Source organism: Lissotriton vulgaris, chromosome 3_1 (genome assembly GCF_964263255.1).
Source record: "Lissotriton vulgaris chromosome 3_1, aLisVul1.2, whole genome shotgun sequence".
Taxonomy (NCBI): domain Eukaryota; kingdom Metazoa; phylum Chordata; class Amphibia; order Caudata; family Salamandridae; genus Lissotriton; species Lissotriton vulgaris.
Genome location: NC_141689.1, coordinates 1,222,424,503 through 1,222,448,563, shown reverse-complemented (window position 1 = coordinate 1,222,448,563; position 24,061 = coordinate 1,222,424,503). Strand labels below are relative to the sequence as shown.

The 24,061-nt window shown below is 46.5% G+C and overlaps 1 protein-coding gene across 3 annotated transcripts in view; it reads right to left on the bottom strand.

Annotated features, from left to right (window-relative positions):
- Window positions 1–24,061, bottom strand: part of LOC147727677 (glyoxylate reductase/hydroxypyruvate reductase-like) — a 311,029-nt gene that overhangs the window by 41,617 nt on the left and 245,351 nt on the right. For all 3 annotated transcript variants that reach the window (XM_086961680.1, XM_086961681.1, XM_086961682.1), the window contains 2 exons: window positions 16,436–16,571; window positions 13,094–13,224 (listed from right to left, as the gene is read on the bottom strand). In XM_086961680.1, the coding sequence (XP_086817806.1) occupies window positions 13,094–13,224; window positions 16,436–16,571 (267 nt within the window). The remainder of the gene's footprint in view (window positions 1–13,093; window positions 13,225–16,435; window positions 16,572–24,061) is intronic.

The following is a 24,061-nucleotide window of genomic DNA, read 5'->3' as shown; positions in this document are numbered from 1 at the left end:
CCCTTGTGTTCCACTTTTTGCTACCCTGTGTGGTTTGGTGTTTGTCATTATTTGCTTTGTAAGACATTTTAGAGCACTGGAATGTTTAGAGCTCCATTGAAGACAATGGAGCACCATCGGCCATCAAATCAGAAGACGATGGAGCACCAGTGGCCCACAAAGGTGGGTATAGGCTAATTTCAACATTTTAATGTCCTAATGTCCTCTAACTTTCTCTTTACCCTGCCTCTCCATAATATATGAAAAGCGAAAGGCAGTGGCCGTGCAGTAGGAAACACACCAATCCTTCCTCCTTTAGCTCAGTGTCACTGGGACTTCAAGAGGAGGGGGGTGAATCCTGCTCAGCTCCTAGGTCTTTCTGGCTTGACTGAACTATGAAAAGCAGTTTAGCCGAGCTATGGAGAACCAGGGGTTGATTTCTGATAGCCTGCTTTCACAGCTCTTGCTGTGAACGATCAACAGTTAACAGCTGTGGCCATGCGTGCAGCTGTAAACACTTAAACATTTACAGCAAGAGCTGTGAACAAAGGCTTCAGAACTGCGGGGAACTTCAACCCCCTTGGTCTCCGATGCCTTTGTTTTCTTAACCCCTTCGCTGCTCATGACGAGCTCAGCTCATCATGCAGTACACTGGTTGTGTGCTTATGACGAGCTGAGCTCGTCATGAAAAATGGGGATCCTGCATATGTAGCACAGGAGGGGAAAACCACTAGCAGCCAAGGTGTTAAAAAGGATGTTCAGCCCTCATGGGGTGAAATGTTCTAATAGCTTTAGATCCCACTGTGACAGGGCTATACCGTCCATTAAAGGCCCAGTCCTTTGTTAAAGGACTTCACCTTCAGCTCGAGCCTTTAACAATGCATTAGGCCTTTAATGCCCAGTATAGCTCACTACAGCGGGCTATAAAGCTATAGTACTATCTGATTTTTGCTTTGAGACTGTGGTTACTGGTGCTGACACCGGCACTTAACTGTCAACACTGGTGCTTGTGACAGTCTCTTACATATTGAGGTGTACATAACATGTACACTCTTCGCAGAGCACACTACTCATCGACCACTAGGGTTCCAACAGTATTAAATACCAATCTGTGCTGTGCTATAACATCATTTTTTTCCACAATTAATTATAAAGAGACAATTTGCCACAAGGTGGTACAGTCTGGCAAATTTAGAAATTATCACAACAGTCAATTATTAATTCAATATACATTAAAAATGACTACTGTCTGCCGCTCAAGCAATTCTTATAGCTCTGGGGGGCTGGAATGGTCCGAACTGTCACACTTGTATGAGTACGATGGTTAGTAGTTGTGCTTTTACTATCACTGGCAGCAGTATGGCAGGGGCAATGTGTGGTGGAAGCTGCAGTGGCCTTCTGACGAGAGCCCTGCCACTTATGTTTTTTTTTACAAATTACGCACTGATGAAGATCGCTCATCATGCTGAAGGTTCGAAACAAATTGCCAGTCTATTTGAGATCACAATCTGATTTTATCAGGTTTAAGACACAACTGAAAGCATACCTGTTTCATTTCAATATTTAGTTTAGAAGATGGGCATATATCTTACTGCCATTCCTGCTTCTCCTTCCCAATGGATTAAAGCCTCTACAGCGCCGAAATGCCTCTTTTTCGAGGCGGGATACCAAACCCAAATATAAACATGGATCCATCTCCAGCACGGTGGCCAGGCTCCTCCTAAGCGCCTCTCGGCGCTGCTTTGCCTACAGAAGAAAAGCAACCCTGTCCCGGCAGAGAGCCCGAGGCCTCGGATATGATAACAGTGTAGCCCACCAAGAGGCTTGCAGTGCAAAAATGACACTGGAAAGGCCTCTAATGTAAGAGAAATGGAGTTATACGTACAAGTTAATACAACTGTAAGTTAAATCAAGAACCACCGAGAAACAAAAAACATGCTTGTGTCATGCTCTGGGCAAGGGCACTAGGACCCTGGACAGAGGTCAGAGGCCAAGGGACACTGGACACCGCTTCCGATGCAGGGGAGGGGCAGGAAGGGACAAGGACAGTCTCAGGAGGACCTCGGGCGAGAGGTCACGGAATCACACAGCTGTATCAAATGTTTGAATAAAGCGTACCTTAAACAAGATGTCATGTCCTGCGTATCTCCTGAGGATAAAGAACACGACAACTGGCGACGAAGGGTGCTATTCTGTGCCCGGGACCGAAGAATAGAAGAGCTGCTGCATGTTCGCCAGGAACGACTACATCATCGAGAGTAGGAGCTCACCCTGTCTCGTGGATACAGGAGGAAACGGAGTGGGAGCCCACCCCGACCGCCATCGAGCGAAGAAAAACACCGTCTGCATCACCCGGTAAGCAGACTAGAAAGCGAAGCAAGCGTGAGCGTTCAAAAGAATAAGAGCGTTGGCCATCTTAGAACCAGGCAGCCAGAACCAATCAACGAGAGGGAAAAGCGGTCGGCCATTTTGGAACCAGGCAGAGTGCCGATTGGTCGAGAAGATTTGCGAGACCACCGGCGGCCATCTTAAAGTCAGGCGAACTGACCAATAAAAAGACAGAACAGCGCGGCGGCCATTTTAAAGTCAGGAAAACTCGAGGAAAGCTGGAAAAGTGCTGATTTGAGCACCAAAAAAGAAAACAAACACAGACAAATGCTAGGATAAGATCAGAAAGTGAAACAAAAGAGATACAATAAAGAAAAGAAGACCAAAGAAAAAGAAAGTACAGGAAACAATAAAAGAGTGCCAGGAAGAGCACAGAAAGGAAGAGATGGCAGACCCTAAACCAGAAAGACAAAGTGCACAATACAGAAGACCACTACCATTCAACTTGTCTGAGCCACAAGTAGGAATCAGATGACAGAAGTGGATCAGACGTTTCGAGAGATACATGGAAGCGACTGATGTGATAGACGCGAAGCGACTAGGCTTATTCCTACATCTCGTAGGTGATGATATTGAAGACCTTTTAGTGACACTGCCAAATGAGGAAACTGCCACCTATGACAGACTAAAAAAATGCCTAACAGCCAAATTTGACCCGCAGAGAAATGTCAATTTTGAATGATACACCTTCGCAATCGCATTCCAACAACTGGATGAAACGCTAGATGACTTTGCAACAAGACTAAGAAAGCTTGTGACACACTGTGAGTTCGACAAATTTGATAATGAACAAGCAATCAGGCTGCGTATCATTGAGGGCTGCCGCTACACGGAGTTCCGTGCAAGGATCCTGAAAGAACCAACATCACTAGAGAATATCTTATCGCTAGCAAGAGTGGAGGCAAGAGCGACAGCACACGCGAAGGAAATGGAGCGAGGAAAAGACAAACGAGTGGAACAAGCACACCGCATAACAAACAACAATCGCCAGGCAGCTGGAAAAAGGAAAGGAATGAACAGGCAGCAAGGAAACAACCCGAAGAAACATGCTACAGGTGTGGACTTGAATTTCCACATCGAGGCCCATGCCCAGCATTTGGCCAGACGTGCAGGAAATGCAATGGGAGGAATCACTATGCCAGCGTATGTCAAGGAGTGCAATTCAGGAATGACAGAGGAAGAACAGGGAGACCACGAGTGTCGACAAGCAGGCATGTCAGACATGTTGAAACAGGAACAAGGAGCTCATCACTAGAATCAGGTGAAGAAGAGGAAGAAGAAAAGACTGAACAACTCTATCCTATGTCGGATGTTACCACAGAATCAACTGATGAAGATGAAAAAGAAGAAATAATATGCCTGGTAGACAAAAGCAAAATGAAAAAGACAGAGTCTGTGACCATAGGAGTAGGATCACATCTTGACCCAGTTCCTGAGGCGGAAGCCGGGAGCTGGAGGTACTATTGTTTGGCAATCACTTGTGAAAAATCCTTTTTAAAACAAAGATTACTTTTAAAAATTGCGTGGTGTCACTTACTCTGTTGATTTTAACCCAGGATCTGCTTCCTTAGCGCACAGCCGATCAAAGCGCTGTGACGCTCCTCACCAGCCCCAGCGGCCGCCATCAGACGAGGCGTGCACGCTGACCACGCCCACTTAGGCCACGCCCCCCGATCGCTCTACAAAAGCGCTGACCACTAGCGCTGCTGTATACATCTTGACCCAGTTCCTGAGGCGGAAGCCGGGAGCTGGAGGTACTATTGTTTGGCAATCACTTGTGAAAAATCCTTTTTAAAACAGATTACTTTTAAAAATTGCGTGGTGTCACTTACTCTGTTGATTTTAACCCAGGATCTGCTTCCTTAGCGCACAGCCGATCAAAGCGCTGTGACGCTCCTCACCAGCCCCAGCGGCCGCCATCAGACGAGGCGTGCACGCTGACCACGCCCACTTAGGCCACACACCCCCTCTGGTTAAATATGTGCATTTACAGGAAGCGCAGCGGACGAGCGCAGCGGGAGCGCCGTTTGCGCGCCGAAGGCGCGCCTAAGGCAAGCCCGTCTGCGCCCGTCCGCGACCAGCCGGGACCCGGGGCCACAAATCCTGGCTCTCATGACACCCAGAGCAGGACCTACAGCTCGGCGGCCTTATACAGTATAGGTAGGACTGCCACTCCTCAGTGCTCCCACATCTTTGTCCCGTTAGAGCTACCCGCCCGATGTTCAGGGTGCAAACACTCATTCCGCAAATCCCCGTCGGCTGCAGCACAAACGTACCGTATGTACGTGCTAAACTGCCGCTCCTTACCTAAACACAGCACACAGATTGCCATGCTGCTCGAGGAGCATAAGCCAGACGCGGTTTTCCTGACAGAAACGTGGCTTACTGCTCACTCTGAGCCAGACGTAGTTCAAGCCTTACCCGCAGGCTATCACATCCTTAGAGTGGATAGACCGGTAGGGAGAGGCGGAGGTCTGGCGATCATTCTGAAGAACCAGTACCGATGTCGTACCACAGCAGAGACTATCCCTGAATGTGAGAGCATAGCATTCTGCATAGAGTTCAACGCTAACAACACTTTTTCTGGTACCTTGATCTACCGCCCCCCTGAGCCTGTAAAAGTGTTCCACAGGTCCCTTCCAGAGATCATAGCGGAAAGAATTCTTTCTGCCGCTAATTACACGATCTTAGGAGACCTTAATCTCCACTTTAATTCCCCCTCAGATCACATTGCTCAGGAACTACTAGATGATCTGGAAGCCCTCCAACTGTCCCAACTGGTTGCTGCCCCGACCCATGAAAAGGGCAATTTACTTGACCCCATATTCAGCAACTGCCTGGATCTAACTGTTGATCAACCCACCCCCCTCCCATGGTCGGACCATTTTCTGGTCCCATTCACCTGGGTCAAACACAAAACCCCCAAGCTACCTCCCCAAGTCACTTCCAGGAGGAACTGGTCTAAACTCCCATTGGAGTCCTGGCTGCTTAACCACGACTCCACTCGCCCTTCACTCTGCCTAGACCCCAATGTGGCTAACACCTACTACGAAAATTGGATCACCCATTCACTAGACTCGATCCTCCCGGTTCGTAAATCCTCCTCGAACAGACTACAGAAATCTGCCCCTTGGTTCTCTGACTCTCTAAGACAACTAAAACGCCTCTGCAGGCAACGAGAGCGAGCCTGGCGTTTAGACTTCCTCCCAGATAAAAAGGCTTCCTACAAAGAGGCGATCAAAGCCTACAAAGAAGGGATCAGAACAGCCCAGGCAACCTACTATTCTGAGAAAATACTAGAAGCAAAATCTAAACCCAAAGAAATTTTTCAGATTATAAAGCACTGTTCCATTGCCAATACGGCACCCCCACCCAACAAAACCCAGGATCAATGCAACGAGCTTGCGGATTTTTTCCACAACAAAGTCACAAAAATCTACTCCACCTTTCCCACCTCAGCCACAACTCCGGATGTGATTAACTCACCCCCCCCTAAATCACCTCGTCACCCAGACCAGCCTTCCCTTGAGCACTTCTCTCCTCTGGACCTTGACACTTTAAGCAAGGTGGCACGACAAGTTAAATCCGGCTCCCCCCGTGATCCCGCTCCTCCAGAAGTCCTGATGCAGGCAAGCAAAGCCACTCTGCCTGTCATCTTGGATCTTCTAAATACCTCTATATCCGCTTGCTCAGTCCCCACAGCTTGGAAGCAGGCCATGGTACGGGCGTTGTTGAAGAAACCCAGCCTAGACCCAGACGACCATTCCAGCTACCGCCCCATTTCACTTCTCCCTTGGGCCAGCAAGGTGTTAGAGAAGTACATAAACGCGCAGCTGGTCCAGTTCCTGGAGGACCACTCTCTATTACATACATCCCAGACAGGCTTCAGACCAAAGCATGGCACAGAAACCGCCCTGTTAGCTGTCACCGAAGAAACTAGAAGGATACTGGACCAGGGAGGATCAGTGGCAGTGATCCTCCTTGATCTAAGTGCCGCCTTCGATACGGTCAGCTATACCACCTTGCTGGACCGTCTCCATAACATCGGAGTTTCAGGTGGCGCTTTAAGGTGGTTTGATTCCTTTCTGTCTGGGAGGTCATTTCAGATCTTCGACGGAGAGACGGTGTCCTCAAGTAAACCCCTGAGCTGCGGAGTACCACAGGGCTCCTCCCTGAGCCCTGTATTGTTCAACGTATACATGAGGCCGCTGGCGGGTGTTGTCGAACCATATGGCATTAAAATCGTGTCATATGCAGACGACACCCAGCTTGTGGTCTCGTTGGCCACGAAGAACAACAGGCATTCCGCAGCCGACCTCCTAAAATGCCTAGTGGACGTCAAGGGATGGATGACCAACTCCTCCCTAAAACTAAACGGTGAAAAGACGGAGCTCATGCTCTTAGGCCCTACTTCCCCCGTGCCCTTCACCTCCCTGTGGCCCAGTGCTCTAGGCCCCCCCCCACCCCTAAGGACAGTGTCAAAAGCTTGGGAGTGTGGCTGGACAACAAACTCTCCTTCTCCACCCAGGCCAAAAAAACTGTCCGCCACTTGTTTTGGCCTACTGAGAATCTTGAGGAAGGTTCTCCCGCTACTCCCCCTAGAGGCCAAAAAGGTGGCGGTACAAGGTCTCATCCAGTCTCGCCTGGACTCGAACAATGCCCTATACGTGGGGGCACCGGAGATGACCCTCCGAAAATTGCAGGTCGTTCAAAACTGTGCAGCTCGCACCTTGCTGGAAATCTCGCGCACTCACTCAGCCAGACCTGCTCTAAAAAGTCTCCACTGGCTGCTAGTGAGGCACAGAGTGACCTTTAAGGCGCTGTGCTTGGCGCACCGCGCCTTCTGGAAAACAGCCCCAGCCATCAACACTGACCTTATCACCCCTTACCAACCTAACAGGAACCTTCGGTCGACGGAGGCGTTCCTCGCTGTTGTTCCCAGTGTGAAGCGAGCCAGGGCTGGGGGTAGGCTGTTCTCTTTGAACACCGCCAAGCTCTGGAATGCTCTCCCCATCTCACTCCGGTCCAACCCAGACCTCCTCTCATTCCGTAAAAATCTAAAGACACTACTGTTTGCCAAATCCGATACCCCCTAGCTCCCCTCCAGTCACTTCCTGCTTCTACTCAGCGCTTGGACGCTTTCGGGCAGCAACCGCGCTTAACAAGTACTTTTACAATTACAATTACAATCACACAAAACAAAGTTTGTCCTGGACAGCGGTCCAACATATAACATCATGTGTGTATCGGAATACGACAAGATGAAGATAAAGCCGACATTGTGACCATCCCGAGTTGAGGTCTTCACTTGGGGGTCACGGAAACCAGTGACAAACATGGGGAAATTTACAGAAGAACTGACATACAAAGACCAAAAGATCAAAGAGGACATTCATGTGCTGAAGGGTGACATCCCAGCGCCATGCCTATTGAGCAACATCACAGCTCAGATAATGGGTCTCATGGCCATGACATACAACGTGTCAGAGAAAAGAAGCATCCTGAATGAATACCCCAAGCTACTGCAGGGACTAGGAAAATTGAAAGGGCGGCAGATAACGCTACACATTGACGAAACAGTCAGGCCAATAGCGCTACACCATCGGAGAGTGCCCATACACCTGCAGCCACAAGTAGAGGAAGAACTTGAAGCACTCCTCAGGCAAGACATCATAGAACCAGCAGAAGGACCAACACCATGGGTGTCACCAATCGTGGCTGTGCCAAAGAAGGACACGTCAAAGATAAGGATATGTGTCGACATGAGGATACCGAACAAGGCCATTGAACGTGAGAGGCATCCCGGACCACATCTTGATGATATGATCAGCTGCCTAACAGGCACAAGACGTTTCTCGAAACTAGATTTATGCAAGGGATACCACCAGCTAGAACTAGATCCTCAGTCACGATACATCAGGACGTTTTCTACACACCTAGGTCTCTATAGGTACAAACGCTTGAGTTACGGAATATTGTCCGCCGGGGAGATATTTCAGGAAACCATAAGACAGATAATAAGACCAGTGAAAAATAGTCTAAACTACAGAGATGACATTCTAGTTTTTGGAAAATCAGACGAGGAACATGACAAAGCATTGAGGGATGTATGCTCGCACCTTGAGCAGGCAGGTCTGACACTAAATGAGGACAAATGTGAGCTGGAGCGGGATGAATTAGTATTCTTTGGCCACATCTTCTCCAAGAAAGGAATGCAGCCAGATCGCACCAAAGTTAGGACACTGGAAAAGGTGAACGAACCGAGCGATGTGGCAGAAGTCAGGTCATTCCTCGGCCTTGCAAGCTACTGTGCAAGATACATCCAAGACTTTGCCACTGTAAGCGCACCACTGAGGGAGTTGACAAAACAAGGAAAAAGCTTCACATGGACCAAAGACTGCAGAAAAGCCTTCAAAGAGATCAGACATGCAGTGACGGCAGTAGATCACTTAGCGTATTTTGATACGAGGGTGTGCACTGAACTGACTGTAGATGCCAGCCCAGTGGGACTGGGAGCAATATTGGCACAACACCAACCAGGAAAAGATTCCCCAAGAGACGTAGTGGCATATGGGAGCAAAAGTCTATCGGACATAGAAAAAGGATACTCCCAGACGGAAAAATAAGTTTGGCGGTAATGTGTGGGCATGTGAACACTACCACATGTTCATCTACGGAAAGCCGTTCACAATCATAACAGATCACCAAGCACTGATAACAATATACGGAAACCCAAACGCAAAGATACCGCCCAGGATAGAGAGGTTGGGGATAAGGCTGATGGACTACAACTTCAAAATAATACACAAGCCTGGGAAGGAACACAATCCAGCAGACTATGTATCAAGGCACCCCCTGCGTCCCAAGCAACAACCATGGTGGAGATATATCTACATTTTGCACTCAAACACAACACACCGGCTGTCGCGATCACAGGCCCACGAGTAGGGAAAAAGGTTAAAGCAGGGAAGATACATACCACACCCTTCCCTCTTTTTGAATGTGCCCTTCGTTTTTCACCTAAACGCTCACAGGACTACAGCTCCCAGAAGGCTTTGGGCCATAGTCCCGGAACCAGTCAGAGCAATCACTACATAGCCCCGCCTTCTGAGAAGGCCGTAGCGGATTGTGCCTCCCCGCTGGAGGAATCCGCTTTCCATCAAGCCTTTCATCGCCCCGACCTGTGAGTGTGGAGAGGTTTCCCGCAGTTCCACAATCCTCCTTCGCATGCCTCAGGTAATTTGTAGCGTGTTTCCAAGAGTGGAAGACTGCTCCCGGAGGAGCTCTCCTCTTGGAACGCGTTGAGTGCTCCGCGGCCGCATTGAGCCGTAGTGACTGACAGAATTGGCAGCATTCGGAAGTATTCGCATTCCGGAGCCGTGGTGGCTCTCAGTACTTATTTTGGTTACACCGAGACCTTTCCCAGGGCAACACAGCTGCAATCAGCAGCGGGCTATTATTTTTGTGTAAAAACGTTATTTCCTTTCACCAAGACGCCACTGCTTTTCAGGCCGTATTGGTTGGAAAGGACCCCATTGAACTACTGCTCATTTGGAACTAGGAGCAAGGTTTCTCGGCATACAGTATACGCCTATGCAGAAATAGGTTAACCCTTTCATTGCCAAATGTATACAAAACCACCAACCCGAACTATTTGCTCCTTGTGGATCCAGGCAAAGTACTCGTCCAGTCACAAGGTCTTGTGCTGTTGACAGGATCTGAATCATTGGGGAATATGATTGTGATTACCTGGTGCCAGCCACATCACGTGAGTGTGATAATCTTCTGAATCTTGGGTATAGGGTGTGTGCTCTCTGTGTTCTTAACTGCCCTCTTTCTTGTCTTCTACATACAGTATACCAGACAGAGGCAGGCACCCCAGACCAGACCTGTGAAGCAACAGGATCTCTTTTGTTATTTTATCCCCTTCCCCTTGGGTACTTCAATTTCTGACATTGTCGTTATTACTTTGTTGAGGTGGTAGTGTTCAGGGGAAGAGGGATGCCATTCTTCACGGCATCGTTCCCGCTGGCTGAACTAGACAGGTTAGTGGCAACCTCTTACTTGGAGCTGCTGACAGTCCCGACACCGGCAACCATAACAATGGAAGAGCTAGAGCAGGAGACAAAGCAAGACCTCACCATGCAGACCATAATGAAAGTGACCAAGCAGCAAAGGTGGAGGCACGTAAACAACAACAGCAGCTGGGAAGAAGGAGTAATGAAGGAAGAGTTGTTGGCGTTCAAAAAAATCAGCGAAGAACTATCAGAAAGCGAGAACGGAATAGTGATGAGAGGCACCAGGATAGTAATGCCCCGGACGCTGAGAAGAAGGACAGTAGAACTAGCGCATGAGTCACATCAAGGGATTGTAGCAACAAAAAAAATGCTGCGAGAAAAGTCTGGTTCCCGGGACTAGACAACATGGTAGAAGAAATTGTGATGCACTTACACATCTGCCAAATAACGGGCCCCCATCAAAGCCAGAGCCACTGCAAATGTCCACACTTCCAAAGGCAGTGTGGACAGAGCTGGCTGCTGATTTCTATGGGCCTTTGGAAACAGGAAATTACCTATTGGTAATAATAGATGAATTTTCCAGATTCCCAATAGTGAGACAAGTAGCATCAACATCAGCAAACGCAACTTTGCCACTCCTGGATGACATATTCGCAGCATGGGGCTCACCACAGTCACTGAAGACAGACAATGGCCCACCATTCTCTGGTGAAGAATTCAAAAGGTTCATGGAGTACCTTGGGATCCACCATCGACGAATAACGCCTCTGTGGCCACAAGCAAACGGAATGGCCGAACGATTTATGGGAACGATCAAAAAGGCAACACAGAGGGCCAAGCTAACACAGATCTCAATTGGACAAGCACTATGCCAGGTGCTGAGAGACTATCGAAACATCCCTCACAGCTCCACAGGAAGGTGCCCTGCGGAACTGGTGTTGGGGCGATCAAGTAGAACGAGGTTGCCCCAAGTGAAAGAAGTGGAAAGTTCGGAGCAAAAAGACATAGCCGAAATAGACAAAGAAGCAAAAACAAAAATGAAGGCGTATGCTGATCAGAGGAGACATGCAACAGACGCGAAAGTGAAAGAAGGGGACACCGTGTTAGTCCGGCAAAGACAACTACGGAAGTCAGACAGTGCTTTCTCAAGAGACCGACTGACGGTGACAGAAGTGAAAGGGCCAATGATAACGGCGTCAGCAGGACAATATCACATCACCAGAAATAGCTCGCATTTTAGAGAATTGAAGACAAAAGAAGAGGAGCTGCCAACACATGGGCTGAAGGAAGATGCCCAAGAGGAAGCAGCACAAGAGAACATCAGAGAACAACGACCAAGAAGAGAATGCAGGAAAACCAAAAGACTGATTGAGGAGATGTAAAGAGACGGAGGACTGTGGAAACTCTCTCTCTCTCTCTCTCTCTCTCTCTCTCTCTCTCCCTCTCTCTCTCTCTATCTATCTCTAACCCATCTCTCCATGACCACAGGCAGCATCAGGCGAAATGTTTGTTTTGCAACAAGGGGGGAGATGTCATGCCCTGGGCAAGGGCACTAGGACCCTGGACAGAGGGCAGAGGCTAAGGGACACCGGACACCGCTTCCGGAGCAGGGGAGGGGCAGGAAGGGACAAGGGCAGTCTCAGGATAAACTCGGGGCGAGAGGTCAGGGAATCACACAGCTGTATCAAAGGTTTGAATAAAGCATACCTTAAACAAGATCTCATGTACTGCGTATTTCCTGAGGATAAAGAACACGACAGCTTGTTTCCTTAGAATGTTTATCTAAAATGTAGAAACGGTTCCTCGAATTACTTTTTGCCCGATGGGCTCATTTATTTAAAAGGGCAAGAAGACTAAATATTAAACACGTTTCGAAGGTTCTTGAAAGAATATCTTCAACAGCTTTAAGATAATATTTGAAACCATGATGGATGTTGATTAGCAAGTATATCTCAAATGAACATTTCACACATTCCTAATGTTCCTTGCCAGGGGCGGCTCCTCCGTGAGAGGGGATGAGTGTCATCCCGTCACCTAAATTACCCCCAAAACCCCCAGAGATTAAAAATAAAATGGTAATAAAGGTAATTTATTACCATTTTATTTTTTATCTCCCCCTCCCAAACCGAGGGTCAGGACGGGGTGAGGCTTGCTGAGTCAACAGCAGGGAGGAGGGTGGGCTGCCCGGGCACTTTTTAAAGTGCACAGGTCCCTTTGGCCGGCCCTCTTGCGACGACCAGCCAGACAGGCGCACTTTGAAAGCTCTGACTCAGCTATTATAAGACAGCTGGGTTACAGCAAGTACAGGGCTCCAGTTTCCTCGGAGTGGCAAGAGAGGCTGCTCCCTCCAATCCTGTTGCTTCTCTCATGCTGGTAACAGCATGAGAGCAGTGCCAGGATTGGTTAAGGTAATTAGGTGGGGCCCGCATTGGACTGCAGCAGCAGGACGAGAACGTGCAGCGAGGAGGAGGCCGTGTTCAAGGTAAGTGATTTTTATTTTTATTTTTACCCACCACCCATTAGCCCTCCCTACCACTCCTTATAGATGCCAGCCGCCTCTGCTTGTTGCAGATATCAAAAATAAAACCATGAAAACTGCTTCATACGGCTTCTTAGATCAGTTCCTGCTATTTCGCTACCAATAATAGTGAGTACTGGAGTGTGTTACTCTCATGATTTTGTTCATGTTTTGAGTTTTTTTTACGTACCACAGTTTTTCAGTTTAAAGAGAGGATGATCCAATGGGAGAGGCTCCGGGACTGTGACATCCAGACCAGCAGCGGCGATCTGCCCACTCGAGAGAGCCTGGTAGAGATCCTCCTGGTTCACCACAGCTCCTCTGCTCAAGAACGAAAAAAAAGATTGTCCTGTATCAGAGCCTGACACATGTATTCCTTTACATCGCACAGCCTGTCTACAAAACGACCAAACCTTCACATTTCACAGAAACAAACCTTATTTGAGAAGACTTGCAATTAATTCAACACAGCCCATTATATGCTGATCACACAACCCTCTTCAACTTCTCCCCTGAACCAAACACACCCCGTCATATGCTAGTCACATCCCCCTTCACCTTCTTCTGGTAACATAACACACCCCGTCATATGCTAGTGCATCCCCCTTCACCTTCTCACCTTAACACCCTACATCATATGTTAGTCACATCCATACCTTCACCTTCTACCAGTGGCGGTTCCTCCATACCAGTGGAGGAGCATCATCCCCCCCACACTGCTGCGCAGAAAGCTGGAAAAATAAAATGGTAATAACATTATTTTATTACCATTTTATTCTTCCAGCTTTCTGCCGAACGGAGAGAGAGGGCAAGGCGGAACCAGTGCATCATTGCTGCTGATTGGCAACAATGAGGAGTGGCCTCTTCAGTTTGAAGTGTGCATGTGGGTTTGGCCAGCTATCTTGCTACGGGAAGCCCGAAATGCGCAACTCAAATCTCTCCAACCCAGCTTGCACGCTGGGTTTGTGAGCAGGCACAGGCCTCCAGGGTCTTTCGGAGCCCTGAGCCTGCCGGTCTCCAGCCAATCCAGACACTTCTCTCATGCTGCTTCACAGCATGAGAGCGGTGTCTGGATTGGATAAGGTAGTTTGCTTGGAGGAGTTGGAGCCACAGACTGGAGAACATGAGGACGTGCTGCAGGCTAAGGTAAGTGAAACTTTTATTTTTTATTTGTTAACCGTCGGCCTTCCTGACTCGTGGTACATTTTGATTGTGTGTGTATGTGTGGCTACATTTCTTATTGTGACTATATATGTGTGAGGTTGACTGTGTGCCTCACCATTTTTGTTTACCACCAACTGCCATTGCCTTCTTCCCTTAACACGCGGCATCATATGCAAGTCTCATTCTACCCATCACCCTTTCCCCTGAGCACATGCATCATATGCTAGTCCTATCCCCTTCTTCTCCTTTTCCACTTAACTCAACACACCCCATTATATACCAGTCCCTTAACCCCTTCTCCTTCATCCCTCTAATTTCTAACTCACAACCATGTCACACCTTATATTTGCAATTTTCCCTTGTTCCAGTTCGAAACATCATCGAGCACCACATATTTCTTGTTACTTTTGCATATCTGTCTAAGTTCACACTCATGTGATGATCATAAGATGAAAATACATCTTAAAACTATTCTCTCTCCTATGAACTTCTGTTGGTCTTTTGCCTCCTACTGAGGACAGGAACAAATTATGACTGTCTGTGATAGAATGTAATAAAGTTCTGTTAGGTCAAAAACATCTTTTTCATCACTTGCCGCATAGCAGTCTGATGATACTGGTGACCTGCAACTCATCCTTACCTACTCAAACGCTGATCTACTCCTTATGCTGTTTGGGCTAGGTTGTACAAGGACATTCACATGGTGGTGCTGCTTACATCACCATGCTGATATCCATAAACGCCTTCCCTTTCTTCCATCACAGCCCTGCTGGCATAATTGAGTGCAATTAATGCCGCCCGATCACAATATCAAAGCCTTCCAAAACCTCAACAGCTGGATCACTGAATGCACCAAAAACCTGCCTCCCCTCAAGTGCAACCCAACGTCAAGACCCTGACCACAGACCAGCTAGTACACAGAGAAACTGGGGCTGACGAAATGTCACTAGAATGCAAATGGAGAATAAGTCAAAACACCACAGATAAAGACATCTTCTAATCAGGCCTGAGATGCTACCACCAGCATATATGGAACACTAAGTTCACAGCTCTTGCAGATCACATTGACCTCAGCACTAACAGTAGCAAGGAAATCTTCGCCATCATCAAAGATTTCATCAGGCACCTGCACAAAATAGGCATCCAAGGACCTGCTCTCCCCTGGAGCTGTTCCTTCTTAACAGATAGAACACAAGCTGTGAGCCTAGCACCTTACTTGTAGGAAGCTCTCACACTCATCTTTGGAGTGTTGCAAGATTCATTCATCAGCCCTACCCTCTTCAGCGCATGCAATATCCCTCTGGCCAAAGCCATCTGTGCATAAAGAATTAACATTCTCTACTACACCAAGACACACAACTTATTCTCTCAGTCGCAAGCAAAACCACCAACACACAAAACAAGTTCACCATCTGTATGATCGAAGTTGCTAACTGGATGAAAGAAAACTTCTTCAAGTTCAAAATGACAAGACAGGTAGCTCTCTTCAGCAAGAATATCTCACCACGGGACTCCAAGTGGTGGCCGGACAAAATTAAATGAGCACTCACACTCAGCATCCATGCCGAGGAAACTCGGAAAAATAATTGACAGCAAACTGGACATGACCGCTGTTACTGAATCCTTCTTTCACACCTTGAAGATGCTGAGGACAATCTCGACATGGCTCCCAAGCAACTCTAGAAACACTGTCAATCACGCCCTAGTCACCAGCAAGATGGACTACCAGAGCACTCTTTACGCCGGGATCACCAAGCAACTCACTAGAACACAACAAACCATCCAGCGCTCACTTGGCAGCCTGACTCGTCCTTAAACCTCCCAAACAGAACTCATGTCACACCACACCTCAGGGAGCTCTACTGGCTCCCGATACACAAACTCGCTTATTTCAAACTCCTCACACAACCATTCAAGGCACTACACAATGTAATCCCCACCTACTGAACCGTCACATCTCCTTCCACCAACCACCCAGTCTACTCCACTTCGCAAGGATTTTACTTGCACACATCCCGCACATGCACAGAAACAGATCAGGAGGGCGGGTATTCTCATATATGGCTCCTAAAGCATGGAACAGCTTCCCACTCCTCAGAAGAGCCTCCTCCTCTCTTCTTGAATTCAGCAAGAAGCAGAAGACTGGGCTTTTCAATTATCCATCATACCATAGGCAGGGCTAGGCACACACACCTGCTCAGCACCAGGACACCAGCAGGGGATAGTGCGCTTTACAAATGCACATAACACAAAGGAGGTGACTGTGGAGCGGTGGCAGGATTCATGTCCAGACCTCTTTTCTTTTGTCTGGACAGCCGAAGTGCCACTTTCTATCAGCCTTTTATTCCTTCCACTTTGCTTTCCCTACCTGCTGGTGTTTATGAACACAGCTGTACTTTTCATTGCAGAGAACAGCTTCTTGTTGCAGATGCCTTGTGTCTCAGGTGTCAGCGCGCAGCACACGGTGATGAAATCGGACTGCTTGGCAAGCTCATCCATTGATACTGAAAGACAAGCAAGGGGACATGATGCATGCATTGCATCAATAAAGAATAATCAGCTAAAGTGGGCATCAGATATGCAATTTGAGCTGCCACATTGACGTTGCTTAATTTGTGACGGGGGTTGCAGGTGGTGAGCACCAGTATTAATTTGTGGGTGCTGGGACTTATATTTAGCATTATAGTTGACCATAGCAATAGAGCTAAAGCCAGAACATGGGAGAGATGAGGAAGATTAGAAATATAGGAAAATAGTGACAAAAGGAGATAGTAGGTATGAAACCGAATCTGCAAGAGTGAGATAAAGAGACAGGATGTGTAGTTTAGAAGAAAGAGGCATGAGGTGTAATCAAGACAAGGCAGCCTTAGCATTCAGCGATCCAAGCATTCAGCAGCACTGGTGGCAGTCTCCCAAGAAAAACTCTAGGTCACTCCATGTACTTCTTTTTTAATTTTATTTTTTACAAATTAAGCACTGCATGTTGACTTCTTTAGAAACAAATATCATATTAAAACATGGCTCACATGTGTCACTTTCATCAGCTGCGGTTCATGCAGGTAACAGCAGTGGGGCTGGGTGGGAGTGATTCCGACGGATGATGACGAGGGAAAATTGTTTATTTATTACATTTTCCCTTAGCAATGTCCGTCAGGATCCCCTTCCTCCCCCCCCCACCCAACCCGGCCCCACCGCTTTTATCTGAACGGACTGAGGCTGACTTTCATTCTTCTTAGCATTACAGTTATGAATTATGATGTACTAGTTGGCTGACTTGGAAAAGAAAAAGTTGACTGGTTATAGCACATTTGTTAGTAGCAGCATATTATCTGGCAAGTGAATGGATTCTGAATAGACCATTCACACCAGAGGCGCCCAGGGATAAGTTCACAAATGTGCACATTTATTGGCACAAACCTATTGACTTTGTTAATGTTGTTCTTTCTCGTGACCCTCAATTTACTTTATACAACAGGCCCCAATGTGAACCTTTTTCAAGATCCGTCCCCTTATACTGTTTATGGGGAATAATGAAGATGCCCATTGAAAATGTCAATGGACTCTTTCTTCAACTGTAATTTCAGTAACTGTGAACATTTGGCTTAGACATTTAGCCTGCAGAATTACATGTAATTTAATAGAGCTATGGATAATAAAGTGTGAATTTAACACAATCCAGTACTATTTCTTGGTAAACTGGCATATCGAAAAGCACAAAGATTTTTGCAAAATTATATCACAACAATTAATAAAAAAAAAATCTCTGAGCACTTAATGAGTCAAAGAATAATCTTCTATATTTGGATTGTAGTGTCCAATGTCCCTTATTCGAACATCCAGGCTTTCTTATTCACATTGCCATTAATCAGTCCTTCACAAGAATTCCATGTCAACACATGTTTCGTCTGTTTATGTTAAAACAAGACTTCATCAGGGCATCATTATCATCTCTATTGTCCTTTTTCGTTGTAAGGAGTGTTGTTTCCTACAAGTCTTCAGATATCCAAGTATCTCTCGTCTGATCGCAGTGGAATATATTACGATAATCAGTGCTTCTGCAATCGTGGGTAGAGTTGTTCCCGCCGTGTATTCGATCTGTGCCACAGGTCCTTGATCCAGCTGCAGGATCTGTCCTCCCTGTGCCTTAGAGGCAACCAGTTGAAAAACATCCCAGCTGAGATAGAGGTTCTGAGCAGGTGCAAGTAGTAGTGGGGTGGCCTGAGAGCCTCTTTGTGGGGAAAGAGTCTTAGTATAATCTGAAGAGGCCTGGAAGGACAATGCTTTGTGTAACATGTTCGCCATAGAGGTAGTGGGGCTCACAGAGTACGTGTCTGCAGGTTTAAGGTTGTCTCATTTTCAGAGGATAAGAAGTTAAACAAGATAGTTTGGTATACAACGTTTAGCACGCATTTTTTACCACGCACTACCATTACAACGCAGGCATTACCACGCATACCATTACAACGCATTGCGCTGGGGGGCGCTCTAGGATAGGGAATAAGTTTAATTTTATATCCAACACCTTCCCTAGTGTCCACGGGGACTGGAGTTGGAATATAAAATTATACTTACCACTATCCAGCACCTCAAAGCGCTATGCGTTGTAACGGTATTCGTTGTAAATACCGCATTGTAAAGGTATGCGTGGTAATAGTATGCGTGCTAACGTCATACATCCAGACAGTTTAGAGCCTTATAAAAAAGTAGAGTTATTAAGGGTTAGATCTGTCTAGAGTCTGTATATTCTACAAAGCGTAGTGTCCATGTACACTTTTGGTGAGTGCTCTTCATTTCTCACATGATACCAAGCCAAGTATGGATAGTCTTTCTACCCGCGGCGACCGCCGGTGTTAGTCCATGAGCTGCCTCCTTTCCGATCACTGCCCCTTTACTCCCTCTGCCGTCTCCCTCTACACATGGTGCCTCCCCTGGTCGTCTGCTTTCACCTCTTCAATGGATTTATGAAAACTCTCCATGGCATTGACTCCAATGTGACACAAGTTTGCGACTATCTCTGCTGTGCTGCAATTTATTGCTGTGCTTAATCCTTTCCTATTGTGAAGCTATGTAACTATGCTGTGCAATCTCTTCCAATAAAGGTTTTGAAGTTTTTTTTTTAAAGTATGTATAATCCTGCACACCAAAATAGCAAACGGTAATTCTCTTGGTCACATACATCTGGGTCCAAAGAACTGGTACAAAGAGTTGCACATAGCATCTAGTTGGCCACTATTAGCAGGTAGCTGATATTAAACCTCTATATTCCAGAGAAACCCGACACAGAGCAGGCAGCCTGAGGTCCAGAGCATCGTGAGAGAGAAGTGAGCATCCAGGGCAGAGTTGCAAAGTGAAGGAGAAGTTCATTAATCTGACTTTCAAGAAGTTCACATAAGGTGGGAGAGGATGTGGCATACCGGCCAGAGCTGCTGACTTTAGAGATGGGGAACTAGGCTAAACATCCTGTGATGCTGGGCAAATCACATAGCGGTACAAAAGGGGGTGGTGATGGACGGAGCATCTGAATCAATCAAACACTCACACCCAGTCAAAAGATCTGGGTTTAATCCATCACCGTTCTTTAGCCCACTCTGCCACCCCAGTTCAGACATGGCCATATGCAAATCAGTCTGACCCTGTGCCTCATGGGGAACAGTCCAGCCCAAACTGCCAAGCCATGCCTTCCTTGGACCGGAAACAAGCTTCCTAGGACCGGTTTCTGGCATTCCAGTCGTCTTCAGCCAGGCTTGCTTGAATCCAGTGGCAAAGTGAGCAAGGGACTCACGTCTGAACCAATCACTCACACCCAGTCAACAGATCTGGGTTTAATCCATCACCGTTCTTTAGCCCACTATGCCACCCCAGATCAGACATTGCCATATGCAAATCAGTCTAACCTTGTACCTCATGGGAACAGTCCAGCCTGAACTGCCAAGCCATGTCTTCCCTGGACCGGAAACAAGCTTCTGAGGACCGGTTTCTGGCATTCCAGCCGTCTTCAGCCTGGCTTGCTTGAATCCAGTGGCAAAGTGAGCAAGGGACTCACGTCTGAGCATACCCTGCCACACTTATGGCGGCCAAAAGCAGTACAAAAGGGGGTGGTGATGGACGGAGCATCTGAATCAATCAAACACTCACACCCAGTCAAAAGATCTGGGTTTAATCCATCACCGTTCTTTAGCCCACTCTGCCACCCCAGTTCAGACATGGCTATATGCAAATCAGTCTGACCCTGTGCCTCATGGGAACAGTCCAGCCTGAACTGCCAAGCCATGTCTTCCCTGGACCGGAAACAAGCTTCCGAGGACCGGTTTCTGGCATTCCAGCCGTCTTCAGCCCGGCTTGCTTGAATCCAGTGGTAAAGTGAGCAAGGGACTCACGTCTGAGTATACCCTGCTACACTTATGGCGGCCAAAGGCGGTACAAAAGGGGGTGGTGATGGATGGGCTAATCACATAGGGCGTTATTTAGAAATCGGCTAATGGGTTACTCCGTCACACCCAGGAGGGATATCCTGTCCGCTGAAATTTAAATCCCATAATATCCTATAGGATTTAGGTTTCGGCGACGGGATATCTGTCACTGTTGTAATCGAGTGACCCGTCTCCCGTTATCTCAATCCGGCCCATAATCTCCCCGTGCCTAAAAAACATAAATGTGTCCATGTGTAACGTAACTGGTGCTCATGTGAAATGCTCTAATACCTTCGGGTGAAGTTCACCCTATATAAAATTGCAAAACAAAAAAGGTAAGACGAGCACCACTCAGGTGTGGTAACTTTCCAGCTTACACTCTGGCGTATTTACCTTTCGGCTAAAGCTCACCTCCGGCTGTTCTCGCACACACAGTTAAATACTTTGGGCAGATTTACAAGCCCACTTTTTCGTCATTTTTAATACGGGAAAAATGACGCAAAAGTGCCACAAGGGGCTTGTAAATATGACCCTTTATGTGACGAAGCCGCTGTGAATTAGAGTGGCACAAAGTTGTGATTTGTAGACACTCTGAATTCTACAAAACCCTGTAAATAAGTGCATGTTTTCACAGTTTCGGACTTTACATTTTGCACAGCAATGCTGCTAATGAAAGAAACATTTAACGGATACCATATACAGTTTATATTCTACGAAGCTTAAGGAAGAACACGGTCCCATTACTTTACCTAACCCCTTTCATTTTACATTTTCAGTTTATTTTTCCATTTTAAATTATTCATTCTTGCACTTCCTAGATTTCAGCAGTGGCTCGTAAACCTACGGAAAAACACTATATATGTTGCTTGTTTGCTATACTCTAGTGGCAGCTTTCTTTTCACATTTTACTTAAGATAAGTTGGAGATTGAATGAAGCAGTCCTTCACATGGCTCTTGGAAATGAGCATTTCATATTGTACAGAAACGCATAATGAGACTTGTAAATGCCAGCATTTGTAAAGCGCACAGCTACCACCGGAGAGGAGTCCTGGTGCGGGGAGCCATCGGGAAGATTAAGCAAGGTATTGCCCAGAGTCACATGGTGCTGGGCTAACCTGCCGCTGGAGCCGGGGATCGAACCATGGACCCTGTGGATCGAAGTCAGGCACCCTGGCCGCTGCGCCACACCTCTTCCACTTCAAGGAGACTGAACACCTCCCAAAAGATTGTAGTTTTTGGTACCAGAATGTAAATGCCTTTTCCTGGTTGTTCTCCAATCAGCCTTTGTGTAGTAATGCCCCTCACATCAGGGCAGTCTCCTGCTTAGAGCACACACAGGTCTCTGCATTTTCCTGTGATCAATCAAAACAAAAGGTCGGGCCTCACCTAAAGGGCTCCCTTCACTTTGCACAAACAGTCTGCAATCCCAGCCCATCTCCTAACATTCATCCAAGGAAAGTTCTTAAGGAAATGTAATCACCTGTTCCTTGCTAACCAAGTCTTAAATTCATTTCTGAAGGGAGCCAGTCACTATCCTTTTCACCTTGGTGTCTGGATCTCTACTCGATTGCCACAGAAATTAAGTGAATACACTTCCACTGTTACGAAGCTGCTCTCGCCTTCCATCTTGTGTCATGCTACAACCATGGGCTTCCAAAGTGATCCCACTTTGCTTTTTATAATTAATATTGTAAGCCAGGCTTGTGGATGAACATCACAAGACATCAGTGTTAGCATTTGCAAAATCTCTGTAATAATGTTAGCATTATTTACCCATATATCTTCTTGTATTGCTATGTTCATGAGGTTACAGCTTCCTTCAAGCACAGCCTAAAGCTTCTCCTACTTTTCAGTATATGCATCCATCCATTACTTTATGCTTCCAAACCCTGAGCTCATCAGCTGACCTTGCTGGAGCAGTGGTCCAGTGGTAGTCTAACAGTAGACAGGCTCTTTGCCTGATGATAGTCCCTATGGAAAGTACCTAATATATCATTATCTTCAATTGCAAATCATGCTGTTTCTTTCTACAGTCTTGGCCCCTATTGAAAGTACCTAATATATCATTATCTTCCGTTACAAATCATGCTGTTTCTTTCTACAGTCTTGGTCCCTATTGAAAGTACCTAATATATCATTATCTTCCGTTACAAATCATGCAGTTTCTTTCTACTGTCTTGCATCTTCAAACTCCATGCTATATGAAAAAGCAACCTCTATATCTGTAAGTCAAGCATGAAAAACTGACCCTTTACTTAAAAATTCTGTTTTTTTTCTGAACTGGCCCTCTTCTTCCTTTCCATCTGCTGCATGCCTCCTCTCTCTGAGCACAGACTTCTCAAAGTCACAAGCCTGTTTGTCCTAATCTTTATGATTGTATTTCTCCAAACTCATATTGAAAATCACAATCTCTCCTTCTTTGAAAGTCATATCCATGCAACCAAACAATACCTAACATCCTCAAGCTCTACTACTATCCCCTACAACCAACTACATTACCTCGCCCGTCCACCTCCACACCAATTATCACAGCTAGCGTTTATTAATGTAATCTATACAACAAAACTGGAGTGAATGCATGGAATAGTTTGATTCAGAGCAAAAGACGAATTCCAATAACTTACAATAACCAGTAATATTTGATTAACCACTAACCTTGGTTATGGAGAAGCATGCTGCCCGGCCTAAAACGCTTCAACACCTCATCAGTGGTAGTAACTGATTTATGAATGCAATTACAATCTGTCTGTCGGCTGTGATTTGAAAGTTCCAATCTAACATGGAGTAGTATTTTCCTGTGGTGCCAGTTCAAGTTTGAATCATATATAAGGGAGCCAATCATGAGAGCAAAATGAGTTGCAACACACTTTTTGCCATATGCTTTGTTGCCTTCTTTGCTGTTTTGCTAGTACTTTTGTCACAGACTTTAGTTTCTAACAGTTTGATTTTCATCTGCATTCTACACCTAGAATTCTTGCTTGCTTCTTGTCCCCTTCCTGATGTCAGGAGGAGTTTGGTGCCTTGTTGATATTTTCAGTAATGATTTTCATCTTCAATCAAAAGCTACAGGATTGTCAAGGTGAATTTTTCACCTTTGAGTTTTTTCTCTCCTATTGTCAACCCTCATTTGGAATATTGTGACATCTTTCCTGTGTGCTGTTCTGTGCAGGTTGGCATATGGCTTCTAGGAGGAGTTACCTTTTCTGGAGTATCCTAGAAGGAGACTCAAAAGACCTTCTTAGCTTCCAGTCCTTGACAAGGCTCCTGGTTGCACCTCACTGATGAGACCCACCAACAATGAAACCACTTTCGTGTTGCTTGTGATCAAATCTAGAGGTAACATGGCATGAAGCTTCATGCTGAATTCTTTGTAGTAGTGTACGACCAGGACTGATTTCCATGCACCTGGATTGGTGCAGTGGTAAAAAGAACAATTAACTGAAATGTGTCTTGAGTGATTGCCAGTGGCTGAGACTTTTGCAAGCATTCCCTCATCACCTTTTAATACTGTACAAATGTGAAAACACTGGAAGGCGTAGAGTGGGACTGTATTCCTACCATTTTAACTAGATACCAATCACATA